This window comes from Myxine glutinosa, chromosome 1, assembly GCF_964187855.1.
Source record: "Myxine glutinosa chromosome 1, kmMyxGlut1.1, whole genome shotgun sequence".
NCBI classification, from domain to species: domain Eukaryota; kingdom Metazoa; phylum Chordata; class Myxini; order Myxiniformes; family Myxinidae; genus Myxine; species Myxine glutinosa.
In genome coordinates, this window is record NC_136261.1 from 26,869,669 (window position 1) to 26,889,169 (window position 19,501).

At 52.4% G+C, this 19,501-nt stretch overlaps 1 protein-coding gene across 1 annotated transcript in view; it reads right to left on the bottom strand.

The window, feature by feature from the left end:
• STK11 (serine/threonine kinase 11) overlaps positions 1–19,501 on the bottom strand; it is a 55,037-nt gene that overhangs the window by 15,300 nt on the left and 20,236 nt on the right. The window contains exons 7-9 of the mRNA XM_068108797.2: positions 15,719–15,846; positions 4,042–4,099; positions 1,880–2,064 (exon numbers count right to left, since the gene is read on the bottom strand). Of these exons, the coding sequence (XP_067964898.2) occupies positions 1,880–2,064; positions 4,042–4,099; positions 15,719–15,846 (371 nt within the window). The remainder of the gene's footprint in view (positions 1–1,879; positions 2,065–4,041; positions 4,100–15,718; positions 15,847–19,501) is intronic.

Consider the following 19,501-nt stretch of genomic DNA (forward strand, 5'->3'; position numbering starts at 1 on the left):
AGAAAAGAAAAATAAAGAGCAAAAGAGATGGAATAAAAGAACAAGCAAGAATTCGAATGAAGAGAACTGTGACAAAGTCAAAACACACAGCCAAAGTCAGAGATATAGAGAGGCAGACAGACAGATATAGCAAAGTGACTGGTTGAGAAGAGTGATGGAAATGAATGTAGAAGGAAGTAGAGGACGGGGAAGACCGAGAAAGACTTGGCTGAAGATGGTGGAAGAAGAAATGCGGGCAAGGGGGTTAACAAGGGGAGATGCAGAAAATAGGGCAAAATAGAGAAGATGGTCATGGGGACCGCAAGGCTAACCTCCGCTCTAGCAGGGAAAATGGCCTTAAAATGCATGTTGTTGTTGTTGTTGTTGTTGTTGTTGTTGTTGTAGACAGATAGATAAATAGACACAGACACAGACAGACAAACAGAGAGACTGTCAGACAGGTGGATCCAAACGACCCAGAGGACCCAAAAGACCCCGAATACTTAAAGACCCTGAAGACTTAAAGACCCAAAAAACCCCAAGACCCTTAAAGACCTGTAAAGACCCCAAATACCTCAAGACCCTTAAAGACCCAAAAGGCCACGAAGACCCAAAATATCCCAAAGACCCTTAAAGACTGAAAAGATCGAAAAGACCCAGAAGACACAAAAGACCCCGAAGACCCAAAAGACCCTGAGGACCCAAAAGAAGAGTAATTATGTTTCTTCCATTGGAATTGTAGATGGTAGCTTCCAAACTGAGCCTCAAGCTCAGTGTACAGAAGCGTTTTTATTTTTCAATCACAATAAATACAAGGTGTAGGAAGGTGAAATTCGCTGCACATGAGGTGAAACGCACGCACAGTAAACCAAGTGTTCATTTACGTCTGTAGGATGTCTAATAAATAACGAAGATATAAGCACAGCTGGCACTAGGCCCAGGCTTCAGACTTTGGCACGATCACGCGGCTGCACCGTCAAATAAACAGTTCCAACCCGTCAACGGGCTACAGTCACGTGAAAAAGTAAGTACACCCCTTGTAAAGTTTGACTTTTTCAACATATTTCAACATACAGCTATTTGATCTTCATTTCAACAATATTGATAGATAAAGGTGATATAATACAACAAATATCATGAAACATTTACATTTTGTAGTGAGTAGTGATAAATGTAGGGGTGTAATTACTTTTTCCACATGAAAAATTTGCATTTATGTTTATTTAAATTATACAATGGACTACAAAATGTAAATGTTTCATGATATTTGTTATATTAGATCACCTTTATCTATCAATATTGTTGAAATGAAGATCAAATAGCTGTATGTTGAACTATGTTGAAAAAGTCAAAACTTTACATGGGGTGTACTTACTTTTTCCACATGCGAAATTTGAATTTATGTTTATTTAAATTATACAATGGACTACAAAATGTAAATGTTTCATGATATTTGTTATATGATATCACCTTTATCTATCAATATTGTTGAAATTAACATCAAATAGCTGTATGTTGAACTATGTTGAAAAAGTCAAAACTTTACATGGGGTGTACTTACTTTTTCACGTGACTGTATATACTAGTAACATTAACATTATGCTATTATATTTAGTGTTGTTACTTTTGTAATGAGAAGTGCCTTTGGAAAAACGCCACGTTAAAGCTATCTTAACACGGATATACACCTCAACAAGCAACCCCTTTGGTGGGGAAAACTCCCTTGGGGTAGGGGAAGTTAACTTGCTACAACCTCCATCGTGTGACCCTTGGTCTGCCTGGCAAGTTTGGTTGCGATTGGATAATAGCAGTTGAACGTATCGCGGTCAAAAATCATCACACAGACGGTGACATAAACACGTATTTCAAAATAGTAGAAAAAGCATTCTAGCTTTCTTACCCTGCTCAGTGTAGGAAGCAGCCTCAAGATCAGGAGTGGTATCATAGTCAAACTCAGGGTCAGGTTGTGGTGCATGTAGATCTTCCAAGTACGGAAGCACGGTCATGCTGCGCCAGCAATCACCACTGGCTGCTGGAATGGGTATGGCCGCCTCGTCAACTCGCGAAGGCTTCCGGCAAAACCAGCTGCAAGTAATTAATATGGCTCGACCAGGATTTTTAAAATCAGGCATGGCCAGTCATTACCACTCTAAAACCAATAGTAGCCACTCAAATAACAAACAACAACAACAAAACACAATTGCTTAATGGTTGATATTACTAATCATCCCTTCCTCTCTCCCACAAACAGGCCATTTTGTGAGACTACCCTTGCTAAGTTCCCCTCGCTGGGGTAGTTGTATAACAATTAGCACAACCTGCAAGAGGTTAGAGCACAACGCTGTCGACCTGCCACAGGCACAATAGGCCAAATTACCTTAAACTCTGCCTTGATTACTTTACAAGGTGTACGAAACATGCGACGGGTGCTCACAAACACCTTGCTAAAGATTACAGAGGAGCGTCTGTACTTATTCAGGATTGTGAAGACCATCAGCAATGGATTGCGTGCCAAATAGCATAAAGATGCTAATGAGGCCGTTTGCGCATGCGTTGTGTGTGCGTTTGTCAGTGACTCGGTTCTGCTCGCCGGGAAATTCAATTTTAACCTGCCGTTGCCAGGGCGAAATCTGTAATTCAAATAATCTTTTATTTGTTACCCTCGCCAGAGGAGAAGGTATTGCATTTGAGTCAGTTTGTCTGTCTGCGCAGAATAAATATGATTTTCTCTGCAAGCGTTGGTCCGATTGACAGGAAATTTTCACCATCGGTGCAACTCCACCTGTATAAAAATTTAATGATAATTATGGCGTCATAGGTCACGTGGTATGGGCGCCATCTTCGAAAAACTGAAGAACTTAGCACCTCTATCTCCGAAAGCACTGCACAGAAAAATTGAGACATAGCTCATTTTAAAGAACTCTCCATGGGGAATAAAATATGTTAATGATGACGTCATAGGTTCCTCCATTATGACGTCATAATTCGACAAGTATAAAACGTCACCGATCAAGGTGAAGTTTCTTGAGCCGTCATCTACGGATAAATTGGTGGAGAATTTTTTTAATGACGTCATCGGTCGCGTGGTTCGGCCGCCATATTTGTTTTCACACAAAAGCCTTGAAAACCACTAAAACATGTCCTGGCGAGGGTCTGCAATCTGCTCTTGTTGATTACATGATTTCGGACTTGCAGAAAGAAAGGTAATACAAGAAACATCCTTGGATGAGAGATTTCGAGTTAGTACTATTCGGAAAAGAGAAAGGTGAGAGTGGACACGGACACGCACACACGCGCGCGCACGCACACACGCGCACACACACACACACACACACACACACACACACACACACACACACACACACACACACACACACACACACACACACACACACACACACACACACACACACACACACACACACACACACACACACACTTCAAAGATCATCAAACTTGAGGAATTTTATGATAAAGGTTACTTCTACTTAGATGGTTACTCCACCTCTTAGAGGGAGATGATGGGTTTCTTTCTCAAACTGGTGCATGAAGTTGGGTTTCATAAGAGTTATAACATCAAATGCTAGAATGGCACTCGGTAGAGAGCAGATACCTCCACGAGGCTGAACAGTTTATGTTTTGTTCCCACTGATAGGCTGGATCTGGATCCAGACCTTAACCAAATTCTAATTGGATTGTTCTTATCATTTACTCAACTCATCCACTAAGTTTTGTCAAAACTCGTATGAAATATCATGTTATATATCATTTTTGGCCCTATCACTCGATGGTAAAGTATCACTTAAAAATTAAAATACCCTCGTATCTCGATCCGGATCTTCAACAAAAGCTAAATGATTTGTCCTTATCACACAACCAACCTCCACCAAATGTCATCTGAATCTGTCCACAACCTTTTGAGATATCCTCTTCACAGCCAAACAGACAGGGATGAAAACATAACCTCTATCCACCTTTGGTTTTAGTACCTCATGGTAGATATCTCTTCAGACTTGTTCTATGTTAGGTGAGGCCAGGCTGTGAGAGAGGAAGGTCACTTACTGATGTTGTCTGATCTGCTGGATGGTAAATCTTCTGGCTGGTTGGTACTCGAGCATTCCTTAAAAGGCAGGACAATAAAGCAACAGCAGCTGTACGTGAAGGGAACGTACATGCACAGTATATGTCTGTGTCACAGTATATGTCCGTGTCTGACTCCGCATGTGAAAAAGCTGAATGCCTCAACTCTGTGTTTGCCTCTACATCTTGTGTCCCAAACCCATCCCTCTCTGTACCCACCGTACCCAGTCGTACCCAGCTGCTCCTGGCCTCTGTGTCCTTTCCTCCTGACAAGGTGGAAAAGTTTCTGTCAACCCTCGACTCGGATTCTGCAACTGGACCTGACGGCATCAGCCCACGGGTCCTAAAATCCTGTTCTTCCGCTCTTTCACTCCCTCTCTCTGTTCTCTTCACCCTCTCTTTTGCTCAAGGTCATCTGCCATCTGCTTGGAAATCTGCCAACATCACCGCTTTGCACAAAAAAGGTGCAAAAACAGATCCCAGCAACAACAGACCAATCAGCCTTCTCCCAATTATCAGCAAAGTCATGGAATCCATCATTGCTTCAGATATGAAATCTTTCCTCTTCTCCAATGGCTTGATCTCTGATCAACAATTTGGTTTCAGACCTGGTCACTCTACTCTGGACATGCTGCTTCTGCTTTCTCAACAATGGATGGAGGTCCTCAATGCCAAACAGGAAATTAGAGCTGTCTCCCTTGACATATCACGTGCCTTCGATACGGTCTGGCACCCCGCTCTGCTCACCAAACTCTCCTTTTTGGTATCCATGGAAATCTCCACGCATGGCTGGCGGACATCCTCTCTAGTCGGTCAACGTGTGGCCCTGAATGGGTTTCTCTTATCTCCTCTTCCTGTTCAGGCTGGAGTTCCCCAAGGCAGTGTTCTGGGCCCTGTGCTTTTTCTGGTCTTCATCAATGATCTCTCTGACTCTCTTGAAAATCCTCTCTATCTCTTTGCTGATGACTCTACTCTCTGTCGCTCCATTCTTCATCCCTCAGATCGGCAGTCTGCAGCCTCCTCACTCTCTGCAGACCTGGACAAAATCACAGACTGGGCAAACAGGTGGAACATGTCTTTCAATCCTGACAAATCTCACACTCTTACGATGTCTCTCCGAAAAGACCTACTGGACAACCCTCACATCCACTTTCTGAATAATCCTCTCCAAGAAGTTCTGTCACTCAAGCTTTTGGGTCTCACTATCTGCCATGATCTTTCCTGGGAAAACCACATTTCAAATCTGGCTTCCAAAGCCAGTCGCTGACTGGGCATCCTCCGTCGTGCGAAGTCCTTCCTTGGCACACCTGAGCTCCTCACCACATACAAGGCTTTCATCCGCAGCTCAATGGAATACTGCTCTCCCCTCTGGGCTGGTGCTCCTGCCTCACACCTAGCTCGTCTTCACGCTGTTGAAACCAAAGCATTCAGAATCATTGGAATCTCCCGCGATGAAGCTAACTCCAAGGGCCTCTCACTCACTCACCGCAGGCAGGTTGGTGGTCTTTCCATCTTCTACCGACTCCTCTCTGGCCTTGCCCCCCCCAGCTCTCTCTGGGCTCTGTCCCGCAAATATTCCTACAGGTCGCACAAGATCTGCCTGCAACCCTCTTATGGTTAAACTGCCAAAATCAAGACTCTCTGCTCACCTTCACTCCTCTTTTCTCCCACCTCTGGAACAAACTCCCTCACTCCCTTCAATCCCACTCCACCCTCCAGGTCTTTAAAACAGTTTTTCACCACCATCTCTTATCTTCCCCCATCCAAAACCTTGATCTTTTCTACCCCCGCTAATTTCACCCCAATTCCACTTTTTTGAAATACCAACTTCTGTCCTGGAAGTCCTTGTGTTTTATACTTCTCCCACCCCCCCCCCCCTTCCCACGCCTCCTCCCCTCAAGCCCTCTCCCTCCCACACATCTCCCTGCTCTCAAATGTTGTGTGCTCTCAAGTGTTTGTGTGCTTCCCCTTCTCTCCCCATCTTGTCTTCCGCTCCCTCTTTTCATATATTTTGTTTGTCTGGTTGATTTGTATGTGAAGTAAATGTCAGCTCTTTCACGAGCCTCGATTCAGTATACAAAAAACAAAACAAAAAAAAAACGTTTTTTGTCCACATGCCCTTTATGAACCCATCGTATGTACAATATGTACAACCTTTCACACGTGCACGATATGAGCCCACTACACAGGAAATGCACGCCTTGCACAGCCCACTACACAGGAAATTCCTCACAATCTATTCGATCCAAGGATTCGGATCATCTCTCTTATCAATATTCACCAATGTTCCTGGCATCTTCCAAATGTGTGTACATATATATGTGTGTGTGAACACTCGACCATCTCGTTCCAAAATCATGGGCATCAATATGGAGTTGGTCCCCCCTTTGCTGCTATAACAGCCTCCCCACTCTTCTGGGTAGGCTTTCCACGAGATGTTGGAACATTGCTACGGGGATTTGCTTCCATTTAGCCACAAGAGCATTAGTGAGGTCGGGCACTGATGTTGGGCGATTAGGCCTGGCTCGCAGTCGGCGTTCCAATTCATCCCAAAGGTGTTTGATGGGGTTGAGGTCAGGGCTCTGTGCAGGCCAGTCAAGTTCTTCCACACCGATCTCGACAAACCATTTCTGTATGGACCTCGTTTTGTGCATGGGGGCATTGTCATGCTGAAACAGGAAAGGGCTTTCTCCAAACTGTTGCCACAAAGTTGGAAGCACAAAATCGTCTAGAATGTCATTGTATGCTATAGCGTTAAGATTTTCCTTCACTGGAACGGGGTTCTATCCCGAACCACGAAAAACAGCCCCAGACCATTATTCCTCCTCCACCAAACTTTAGTTGGCACGATGCATTCGGGCAGGCAGCACTCTCCTGGCATCCGCCAAACCCAGATTCGTCCGTCGGACTGCCAGATGGTGAAGCGTGATTCATCACTCCAGAGAACGCATTTCCACTGCTCCAGAATACAATGGCGGTGAGCTTTACACCACTCCAGCCGATGCTTGGCATTGCACATGGTGATCTTAGGCTTGTGTGCTGCTGCTCAGCCATGGAAACCCATTTCATGAAGCTCCCGACGAACAGTTGTTGTGCTGACGCTGCTTCCAGAGGCAGTTTGTAACTCGGTAGTGAGTGTTGCATCCGAGGACAGACGATTTTTACGTGCTACACGCTTCAGCACTGGGCGGTCCCGTTATGTGAGCTTGTGTGGCCTACCACTTCGCAGCTGAGCTGTTGTTGCTCCTAGACGTTTCCACTTCACAATAACAGCACTTACAGTTGACCGGGGCAGCTCTAGCAGGGCAGAAATTTGAAGAACTGACTTGTTGGAAATGTGGCATCCTATGACGGTGCCATGTTGAAAGTCACTGAGCTCTTCAGTACGGCCCATTCTACTGCCAATGTTTGTCTATGGAGATTTCATGGCTGTGTGCTCGATTCTATACACCTGTCAGCAATGGGTGTGGCTGAAACAGCTGAATCCGCCAATTAGAAGGGGTGTCCGCATACTTTTGGTCATGTAATGTATATATATAAGCAGGAGTACCCGGCGTTGCCCAGGGGAGGAGGGAGTGGAGGGAGGGTGGGGGGGGGGGGGGGGGAGTGGAGGTTAGGGTGGGGGGGGGGGGAGTGGAGGGAGGTAGGGGGGGGGAGTGGAGGGGGAGGGGTGGGGGGGAGTGGAGGGAGGGTGGGGGAGGGGAGAGTGGAGGGAGGGGTGGGGGGGGAGGTGGGAGGGAGGTGGTGGGGGGGGGGAGTTGGAGGGAGGGTGGGGGGGGGTGGGTGGAGGGAGAGTGGGGGGGGGGGAGTGGAGGGAGGGTGGGGGGGGGGAAGTGGAGGGAGGGGTGGGGGGGGGGGGAGTGGAGGGAGGGTGGGGGGGAGTGGAGGGGAGGAGTGGGAGGGAGGGTGTGGGGGGGAGTGGAGGGGAGGGTGGAGGGAGGGTGGGGGGGAGTGGAGGGAGGGTGGGGGGGGAGTGGAGGGAGGATGGGGGGGAGTGGAGGGAGGGTGGGGGGGGGAGTGGAGGGAGGGTGGGGGGGAGTGGAGGGAGGGTGGGGGGGGAGTGGAGGGGAGGAGTGGAGGGAGGGTGGGGGGGGAGTGGAGGGAGGGTGGGGGGGGAGTGGAGGGAGGGTGGGGGGGAGTGGAGGGAGGGTGGGGGGGAGTGGAGGGAGGGTGGGGGGGGAGTGGAGGGAGGGTGGGGGGGGAGTGGAGGGAGGGTGGGGGGGAGTGGAGGGAGGGTGGGGGGGGAGTGGGGAGGGAGGGTGGGGGGGGGAGTGGAGGGAGGTGGGGGGGAGTGGAGGGAGGGTGGAGGGGGGGGAGTGGAGGGAGGGTGGGGGAGTGGAGGGGAGGAGTGGGAGGGAGGGTGGGGGGGAGTGGAGGGTGGGGGGGAGTGGAGGGAGGGTGGGGGGTGGAGTGGAAGGAGGGTGGGGGGGAGTGGAGGGAGGGTGGGGGGGGGGGGAGTGGAGGGAGGGTGGGGGGGAGTGGAGGGAGGGTGGGGGGGAGTGGAGGGAGGGTGGGGGGGAGTGGAGGGAGGGTGGGGGGGGGGAGTGGAGGGAGGGTGGGGGGGAGTGGAGGGAGGGTGGGGGGGGGAATGGAGGGAGGGTGGGGGGGGGGAGTGGAGGGAGGATGGGGGGGGAGTGGAGGGGGGGGTGGGGGGGAGTGGAGTGAGGGTGGGGGTGGGAGTGGAGTGAGGGTGGGGGTGGGAGTGGAGTGAGGGTGGGGGGTGGGAGTGAGGGTGGGGGTGGGAGTGAGGGTGGGGGTGGGAGTGAGGGTGGGGGTGGGAGTGGAGTGAGGGTGGGGGTGGGAGTGGAGTGAGGGTGGGGGTGGGAGTGGAGTGAGGGTGGGGGTGGGAGTGGAGTGAGGGTGGGGGTGGGAGTGGAGTGAGGGTGGGGGGGGAGTGGAGTGAGGGTGGGGGGGGGAGGGAGTGAGGGTGGGGGGGGGGGAGTGGAGGGAGGGTGGGGCAGGGAGTGGAGGGAGGGTGGGCGGGGAGTGGAGGGAGGGTGAGGGAGGGTGGGGGGGGGGAGTGGAGGGAGGGTGGGGGGGGGAGTGGAGGGAGGGTGGGGGGAGTGGAGGGAGGGTGGGGGGGAGTGGAGGAGGGTGGGGGGGAGTGGAGGGAGGGTGGGGGGGGGGGGTAGGGGGGGAGTGGGGGGGAGTGGAGGGAGGGGTGGGAGGGGGAGTGGGGGGGGAGTGGAGGGAGGGAGAGGAAGGGAGAGGTGAGGGGAGAGGAAGGGGATGATATACTACAGATACATATTTTTGGTAGGGGGTGGGGAGAGGGGAGAATGATGGCTTCTTTGACAGGCCCCTCTGTTTTGGGAAGGAGGGTGGGGTAGGGGTTGGAAGGGAAGTAGGAAAAATTTACCTGTGCAAAGAGTGCTTTAACCTCAGTATTGCCCAGGTAAAAAAGGAAATTGTAATACCCTCTGCCACCATCACCAGGTGGCACCATACGGTACACATTTACATGGAGAATTTAGGCCTCTCTCCTGGTTCCCCACACCCCCGCATGAGGCGGTGGCCACATTGCCTATGTTACCCCCCAGCCAAAGTTGTATTTGTATTTGTATTTGTACCCCCGAGTAAAGTACATAAGCATTTCTAGCTGGAGTACGCGGCATTATTGAAGCGTAAAAGAAACATCAACATATTTTAGATGAGGACAAATATAATGGAAAAGCAATTGCATCCAAATCAGAATCCATCGCAAATGTCAAATTGTGGCGGACACAAAAGCCCACTGGCGTGGTGACATCATTCCGCGCACCAAGTGGGCGGTGGCCACGCCCGAGGGGTAGGCGTGGCCTCATGATATACACCAGGCGCGCAGCCCGGAGCGGGCCAGTGTTACAGTGAGCTCCTGAAATAAAGACGCTTATAAGTTACCGCTTGTCCGCTTCCTCCTTGCTCGCAAGCAGCGCGCGTAACGCCGCGCTTTACTGGTGACCCCCTCGACGTTGGATCTGCCAGAGCGATCCTTCCACACGCGACGCCATTGCCATGGCCAACTTCATCAAACTTCCCGAATTTTGGGAGGCTCAGGCCGAAGTCTGGTTCGTCCAGGCCGAAGCCCAATTTCAGCTTCGGCGCCTCACCGGCGATGACACGCGCTATTGCCACGTCGTCGCCTCCCTCGGGCCCGGCACGGCCGCTCGAGTTGTGTCCGTCCTTCGCCACCCACCGGACGGCCACAAGTACGAGGCACTCAAGCGGCTACTCCTAGCCACGTTCGGCCTCACGGACGACGCACGGGCCGACCGCCTCCTGGATCTCCCCGAGCTCGGTGACACGCGCCCGTCGGTCCGAATGGACCATATGCTGTCACTGTTGGGCGACGAAGCCCCCGGTTCTCTATTCCGGGCGCTTTTCCGTCGCCAACTTCCAGCGCAGGTTCGCCTCGCGTTGGCCGGGACCGGGCTAACGGAACCCCGAGCATTGGCAGCCGAGGCGGACAGGTACTTCGCCGCTTCGGACACGCGGGCGAGAGTCGGCGTGGCCGTCACGGCCCTCGAGGCTGATGCTGCTGATGCTGCTGTTCCACAGCATCAGCTTATACAGCATACGCAGCATGCTGATACGCACCTCGTGACCGCCGCCACGCCCCGCCCACCGCCGCGGCGAAAACCGCCACCGCGGGGAAACCCGCCAACTCCACCGGCCTGGCGGAGCCAGCCGCGCTCCTCCAGCTCCACCACCTGGTGCTGGTTCCACGCCAAGTTCGGCCACGAAGCTCGGCAGTGTCATCCGCCATGCTCCTTCAACAGGTCGGGAAACGCCCGGGCCGGCGCTCAATAGTGGCGATGAGCGCCGGCCGTTCAAGCAGCCTGCTGTTCATAACGGACACCTTCTCCGGGCGCCGTTACCTGTGCGACACGGGAGCGCAGGTGAGTGTCGTTCCCGCCGGCATGTCAGACAAGCACGCCGCGGGTGGGGGCCCCGCGCTGCTTGCCGCGAACGGGACGCCCATCCGTACGTACGGAAAACGCTGCCTCTCTCTGCGGTTCGGAGGGCAGGTTTTCCGATGGACGTTCGTCACCGCCGACGTGCCCATGGCACTGCTTGGCGCGGACTTCCTGTGCGCTAATGGGCTCCTGGTCGACGTCAAGCGCAGACGTCTTGTCCAGGCCGAGACGTTCAGCTCGCTCGCTTGTGCGTTGCCCAGCTCAACGAGCGGCTTGCCAAGCGGCTTGCCGAATGGTTCGGTTCCGGCCACGTTGGTCTGTACGCTTCCGGCAGCGGACGCATTCACCCGCCTCCTCCCCGGCCCTCACGCGGCCCACCTTCTCGGCGGGGGCCGTCAAGCACGGGGTGGCCCATCACATCCCCACCGTCGGGCCACCGGTCTACGCCCGGGCACGCCGCTTCGAGCCGACGAAGCTGGCGGTGGCAAAAGCGGCGTTCGCTACCCTGGAGCGACTCGGCATCGTTCGGCGCTCAGAGAGCGCTTGGGCGTCGCCGCTGCACATCGTGCCGAAGCCCGGCGGGGGATGGCGACCGTGCGGGGACTATCGCCGTCTCAATGACGCCACGACTCCCGACCACTACCCCGTCCCCACATTCAGGACTTTTCCGCCCGTTTGGCGGGCAGGTCCTTCTTCTCGAAGGTGGACCTCATACGCGGCTACCATCAGGTCCCCGTCAGGCCGGAGGACGTCCCGAAGACGGCGGTCATCACGCCATTCGGACTCTTCGAGTTCCTGCGCATGCCCTTCGGTCTGAAGAATGCGGCTCAGGCGTTCCAGCGACTGATGGACAGCGTCCTGCGCGACTTGGATTTTGTCTACGTCTACCTGGACGATATCCTCGTCGCCAGCGCGTCCCGCGAAGAGCACCTACGCCACCTCCACACGTTCTTCGAACGCCTGGGCCAGCATGGCCTGATTGTGAACCCCGCAAAGTGCCGGTTCGGCGTCGCCGTAATCGATTTTCTGGGGCACCGTGTCACCAGGCACGGAGCCGTCCCCCTGCCGGCCAAGGTGGAGGCGGTGAAGGGGTTTCCGCGCCCCCGCACGATCAGAGGGCTGCAGGAGTTCCTGGGCATGGTGAACTTTTACCATCGGTTCCTGCCCCGTATCGCCCAGCTCCTGCGCCCCCTGCACGAAGCTCTCCGAGGTAAGCCGGGCAAAGGCGACGTTACCTGGACCGAGCAGATGGACACGGCGTTCACGGGCGCGAAGCTCGCCTTGGCTAACGCCACCATGCTCGCGCACCCGGCGCCCGATGCACCGATCGCCCTCACCACCGATGCCTCGGACTACGCGGTGGGTGCGGTGCACGAGCAATGGGTGCGTGGAGCTTGGCAACCGCTGCCGTTCTTTAGCCGGCAGCTTCGCCCGCTCGAACGCCGTTACAGTACCTTCGACCGCGAGTTGCTCGGGCTTCACTTGGCGGTCAGGCACTTCCGCCATCTGCTCGAGGGCCGTGCGTTCACTGCCTTCGTCGACCACAAGCCGCTGATCTTCGTGATGGGCAAGGTCACCGAGCCGTGGTCGGCCCGGCAGCAGCGTCACCTCTCGGCCGTGTCCGAGTACACAACGGACATCCAGCACGTCGCGGGGAAGGACAACCCGGTGGCGGATTGCCTTTCCCGGGCCGTCGCCCACGCAGTCCACCTCAGCATCGACTATGCCCGGATGGCAGCGGACCAGGCCGCTGACCGCGACGTCCAGGCCTTGCGGACCGCCGTCACGGGCCTCCGCGTCACCGAGGTGCCGTTCGACGGCGCGGGCGCGGCCCTCTTGTGCGACGTCTCCCTCGGGCGTCCTCGCCCCATCGTGCCCGCGGGCTGGCAGCGCCAGGTGTTTGACGCCATCCACGGCCTGTCCCACCCGGGCGCGAGGGCCTCCCAAAGGCTGATCGCCGACAGGTTCGTCTGGCATGGCCTCCGGAAGGCCGTCCGCGGCTGGGCCAGGACGTTCCTCGCGTGCCAGCGCGCCAAGGTGCACCGGCACACCCAGGCCCCGTTGGCCCCGTTCACGGTGCCGGAACGCCGGTTTGACCACGTCCACGTGGACCTGGTGGGACCTCTGCCCCCCTCGCGGGGTTTCACCTACGTCCTCACCATGGTGGACCGCACCACCCGGTGGCCGGAGGCCGTGCCCTTGGCGTCGACAACGGCGGCCGATGTCGCGCAGGCTTTCATCGCTACCTGGGTCGCCCGGTTCGGCGCCCCCTCAGACATCTCGTCCGACCGCGGCCCCCAGTTCACCTCGGAGCTCTGGGGGGGCAGTCGCGCAGGGGCTCGGGGTCCGGCTGCACCGAACCACGGCCTACCACCCCCAGGCTAACGGCCTGTGTGAGCGATTTCACCGCTCATTGAAGGCCGCGCTCCGGGCCACCCTCCGCGACGGCGGCTGGGTCGACAGGCTCCCCTGGGTCCTGCTGGGCCTCCGGACGGCGCCCAAGGAGGACCTGCGCGCATCCGCGGCGGAGTTGGTTTTCGGGCAACCGCTACGGGTGCCGGGCGAGTTCCTCCCCGACTCTACGGCACCATGGTCCGCGGCACAGCAGCGCTCCGCTCTGCAAGAGACCGCCCAGAGGTTCGCCCCGGTGCCAACGGCATGCCACGGGCACCCACCGACGCACGTCGCCCCGGAGCTTCGCACGGCGGAGTACGTCTTCGTCCGCCACGATGCCCACCGGACACCACTGTGGCCCCCGTACGACGGGCCTTTCCGCGTGCTGGAGACCGGGGCGAAGCACTTCACCCTGGACATCGGCGGTACTCCTGACCGCGTTTCGGTAGACCGCCTCAATCCGGCCCACCTCGACGTGGACCATCCACCGCCAGTGGCCCGACCCCCACGTCGGGGCCGCCCCCCTGCGGGCGGACCCCCGGCACCGCCCAGCCCCGCCGCCCCCCGGTCCTGCACCCATCCCAGGGGCAGCCAGGGGCATCCCACCTGGCATCCCTGCACCCCGGACGCCGCCGATCGCCAGGGGGCGCTTCGGCCGGGTCATTCGTCTGCCCCGCAAACTGGCCCTCCAGGTGCGCGGGAATTCTGGGGGGGCGCGTGTGGCGGACACAAAAGCCCACTGGCGTGGTGACATCATTTCGCGCACCAAGTGGGCGGTGGCCACGCCCGAAGGGTAGGCGTGGCCTCATGATATACACCGGGCGCGCAGCCCGGAGCGGGCCAGTGTTACAGTGAGCTCCTGAAATAAAGACGCTTATAAGTTTCCGCTTGTCCGCTTCCTCCTTGCTCGCAAGCAGCGCGCGTAACGCCGCGCTTTAAAATCATCATTTTACCTTTTCGTTGAATATATGCTGCTGAATGTGCCGTTCATCACGTTTCCGAGTTAAGTTTGATGATGTTCAGGAAGAAGAAGAAGCCTTACCACCAACTTCGACCGCTTCCTGAATAGTTTTATTATTTGTGTTCAAATGTCTGGTGATTGTTTTGTATTTATTTATGCGAATGTGTACTTGTATATAACTGTCATTAATCAAAAAGGCTTAAGCCCCAGTCACACCGGGCATGCGACCAGGTTATGACCTAGCTGCGACCGAAAATTTTGTGAATCGTGGGCAAATCGTAGAAAGAGCGCGCGAATGGTCGCAGAGGTCGTGGGTGATCGCCAGAGCAAAATCAGTCGCAGCAAGGTCGATGGTCATGTTCAAAACTTCTGACCTGCGATTCCAAATCGTAAGAGGTCGCAGACAGGTCTTACATGGTTGTACCACCAGTCGCGCATGGACGCACCACCAGTCGTGCATGATCGCGGGTCAAGTAGTCGCACGATTGGTCGTGCTACTGGTCCTGCCACCTGACGATTGGTGGTGCCACCTGTCGTTCAACCTCACGATCGGTAGTGCGAGCGTTCGCAGGTCGCCACGATTGATTGTCCGAGCGGTCGCAAGTCGCCACGATTGACCGTATGATTGGTCGCTGATCGCCACCACTATTCGCACGATTACTTACGATTGATCTTGCGATCGATCTTGTCCAATCGTTGGTGATCGCACAACCATGCGTACCACCAATCGTACGATGGCCCCTAAGACCAATCGCTGTTTGCGATCGCAAATCGAGAGCATAGCAAACATTGACGATTGGTCATACCTCGGCCAGATTGCCATCAATCGCACGATCCAGAAATCGTATGATCCAGTGTGACTGAGGCCTTAGGCACTATAGAGCGATTTTATAGAGCGATTTTATAGAGCGTTAAAAAAAAAAAAAAAAACGATTATTTTTATTTCTTTATTTTTTTGCTTAAAACACTCACTGATGAACCTCGGAAAGTTTGACGAAGATCCGTTCAGCCATCTCTGAGAAAAAAGGCAACACACAGACCAAAGGCTCTCTTATATAGTAGATACAATGCCTATAGAAAGTCCACTACACCTTCCAAATTTTTCACCTTTTGTTGCCTTATAGCCTAAACTGAACCGCTTCCTTTGGACACGGGTGCGATTTTTACCTAAATGGACCTCTGACCTTCGACCTCTTGATGCCGGACCTCAAGGTTGATCAAGCAAAAGTGCAATATCAACATCAAAACGGCTTCTTTAAAGTGGAAATTCAATTGGGCTTTACATTTTGAAGCTTTTGTTTCATCATCGTTCCACTAGTCCGATCGCCACAATTGCACCAAATACAGCTGAGAGTGCTTCAGAGCTGGACCCTACAACGTTGATGATGAGCCTTCGCCCAGTGCCCACCTTTGAGAAGATCTGTCAGAAGAGGATCACACGATTCTGGTATTGTAAATTCTCCTTGTCCGATGTTCTCAAACAGCTTGTAAATATTATCACCTTCAAATGGGTACATTCCAGTGGTTATGTTGTACCTAAACACAGGCGACAAGAAAATGAATCTTCACTATAGGGAAACATTTAGGAAGGAAAGAAACACATTGTGAAGTGCAAGATCCAAATAAGTCAATAAAATATCTTAATTTTTCTGAAATAAGAAAAATTTGTCTTTTGTACTTTGCAGCCTAAGAGTACACGGCAGTTGAAGCAGCACTCTCAGCAGATCTGGAAAGGATCACAAAAGCCAGTTTGATGCATGGAGCACGTCATTCAATCCAGGTGGTCTCACCTTATCTCTCCAGAAATATGAAGAGAATCCACTTATCTGCTTCCTGGACCATGCACTGGAAGAAATTTAGCCTCTCAGAAACTTCTGGGTCTCACCATGTCGCCTTTGGCACATCATGTATCAAAGCTGGCCTCTAAGGCTAGTTGGACACTGGGTACTACGCTCCTTCGTGCGAAGCTCTTCCTTGGTAAGTCGGAACTTTTTACAGTGTGACATGACTTTGTGTGTAGCTTAAAGGATTGCTGCTCTCCCCAATGGGTAGGTGTCCCTGCCTAGCAACTCCCACGTTGTGGATGCTGTGGAATCAAAAGCTGCCAACATCAGTGGAATCTCCCACAAAGAAACAGCGGCATATGGCCAGTCAGTCTGATGCTGCAGAGTTTGTTGGTGGCCTCTCTTTTTTATTTCCTCTTCTGGTATTATTCCCCAGCTCTTTCAGCCCACACTCTCTCTCTGTCTCTCTCTCTCTGGATAGGTATGCTAACCCTGTCATTGTTGACCATCCAAATTCCAGGCTTACTGCTCACCTCGACTTTTTTGTTCCCTTTTCCTGACTCCGCAACTTTCCTCGAGGGTATAAAAAAACCCAGAATTGCAACACCACATTTTCTATCCCCTTAAAGCTCGCAACTCAGAGTCTCACACCCTTCATATTTGTAGGTTTGCAATCTTTCATTCCCTCGCATATCCTGCTGTCCTGTTTGTTTCTGCTAAACTCCTTTGAAAGGGAAGGGCTATTGTAATTGCTCTGTGTATCAGTGCTTGCATATGTTAGTGTGGCAGCTGCGTGCGTGTGGGTGGGTGTATCAAATTATAGTGAAATATAACACTTTTTCCCCATTTAACGATAATTTCCACCTCGAGTGTGGATTATGTCCAGGTTAGCTGTGACCCTGTGCCCATTCCTAGATTAACTATAATATACATTGTACATACAGCATATATCGGTCATTCTAAGGCATTTCAAAAGATTACGTTTCACACATACTGTTATGGATCCGTCACTTCCGCCTTTGTTGTTATTATATACTTGTAGGATTTTTAGTTTCAGGTAATATTGTTACAATTTTTGTGTGAAATGGAGATGACTTTAGTAAAAGGTGAAAATAAGTGTTTGTGAAGGAAAAAGGAAGAAGCGGCAAAGAGGCCAGAAGAGGAGAGGCGGAGCTTGGCAGAGAAGACGAGACGGCCGAGAGAGAGATTCAGCCGTAACGTCGCATCGAGCGGACTTTTTTGATATTGGTCGCGAATGAGTTGAGGCTTCCCAGGGGAGGGATTGCCCGCAACATCGTCCTATATTGCAATTGCAATTAAACCTGCGTCTCAGGTTTTATCACCAAGAGTGAGTCATTGTTGGAAGGAGCCAGCACTTCCATTACAGGACTATACGCCATTTTGTCCTCGAAGAGGCTGTCCGCTTGGTGCATCTTGTTTTGTCGTTGGGATTTCCATATCGACCTCACCATGTGGAGCGCCGTTGGTTCCCACATCGGCTCAATTCCCATATCGACCTCTTACCTCGTAACTCCTCGTCCGCCACCGTGCTGATACCTGCCTGTTTTTTTTTTGTTTGTTTTTTGTATACAGAGTCGAGGCTCGTGAAAGAGCTAACATTTATCAAACAAACAAATCAAACAAACAAGCAAACAAAGTATATAAAAAGGGGAGCGGTCGACAAGATGGGGAGAGAAGGGGAGGAAGCACACAAACACAACATTTGAGAGCAGGGACATCGGGAGTTCTGTACAGCTTCAACCAGCGTGGGGATTAGTGCACAGACATTGGGGGATGTTACATTCCACTCACGTTTGGCGTATCGTGAGTTTATTGCTTTGAGAGCATTGGGGGAATGATGGTATCATCATATGTATTGTTCATTTGATGCAAGTGATATTTTCATTGTACTTTCTTTAAGAAAGTACTTTAAGTACTCTTAAAGTACTCTTTAAGTACTTCAAGAAAGTACTCTTAAAGAGTACTTTAAGAGTACTTTCTTTCTTAATACAATTACTTGTTTTGTTCTACAATTGCATTGGTGTGGTTTTACCATGGTTTGTTAGAACACTCAAAATAACAAATCTTTCTGCCGTGTTCCCGCTCCAGACTCTGAGGTGCACCGTAACCGGGGTTTGGGGAGGTAATACGTAACAAAACACAGGTTTGCACATACACAGGCTCCTCACTGAGCTCCTTTGAAATTTTGATTGGATTTGATGAATTTGGATTTGATCTTTATAGAGCGTTGGGGCTGGTAGGTTGGCTCAGAGGTGCACACACTCGCCTCTAAGCTGTCTAGCCTAGGTTTGAATCCTGATCCAGCTATAAACTGTCATCCTGGTGTTTCAAGGTCAGCGTGATTCATCAATGTGTGTGTCGTCCCGAGGATGGACGTTAAACTGGGCGTGGAGTCTGCCAGCATTCGTGGTAGAGGTTAAATATCCCACGGTTTCCTTTGTGAAGAGTGGGCGAGCTTACATGAACAAAACCCTGCATCAATGGCATAGCCGCGTCTTCAGCCAATGAAGTACAAAGTGTCAGTGTTGCTGAAGCAGTTTCTTTGCAAGGCTTACACTGGGAGGTTTGCCATTTCCATCCCAGCATTGTTTGTCCTTACTCTATCCTTTTAAACGCTGAGCGTCAAGGAAGCAGCACTTACTATTTCAAACATCTTTGGTATAACTTGCCCGGGGTTTGAACCATAAACCTCCCAGACTCAGAGTGGACACTCAAAACATTACGCCACCAAGTCTGGTTAGAAGTGAATTGGGGTAAAAAAAATTGCATTTTTAAAGTATATGCAAAATCATGAAGCTTTTTAAACTATAAGGGCCTCACACTCTGTGGCTTGTTGTGTGAAAAAGATCCTCCACAAGTATTGGACCAATCAAGTCAAATTTGTTATTATTGTACTGTGTACTCAAGAAATTTGGATTTGAGATCAAAATATGAATATGAGGCAAGACTGCAGAAGGTCAGTTATTATTTCTTGATATTTCTATGCACATATATTTTGTGCATGCACCCATGATTTTTCCTGGGAAAACCACATTTCCAAGCTGGCCTCCAAAGCCAGTGGCCGACTGGACATCCTCCGTCGTGCGAAATCCTTTCTTGGCACTACTGAGCTCCTCACCACATACAAGGCTTTCATCCGCAGCTCAATGGAATACTGCTCTCCCCTCTGGGCTGGTGCTCCTGCCTCACACCTAGCTCGGCTTCACACTGTTGAAACCAAAGCTTTCAGAATCATTGGAATCTCCCGTGATGAAGCCAATTCTTAGAGCCTTTCACTCACTCACCGCAGGCAGGTTGGTGGTCTTTCTGTCTTCTACCGACTCTTCAAGGCCTTGCTCCCCCTGCTCTGTCTGTGCTCTGTCCCCCTAATATTCCATCAGGACGCA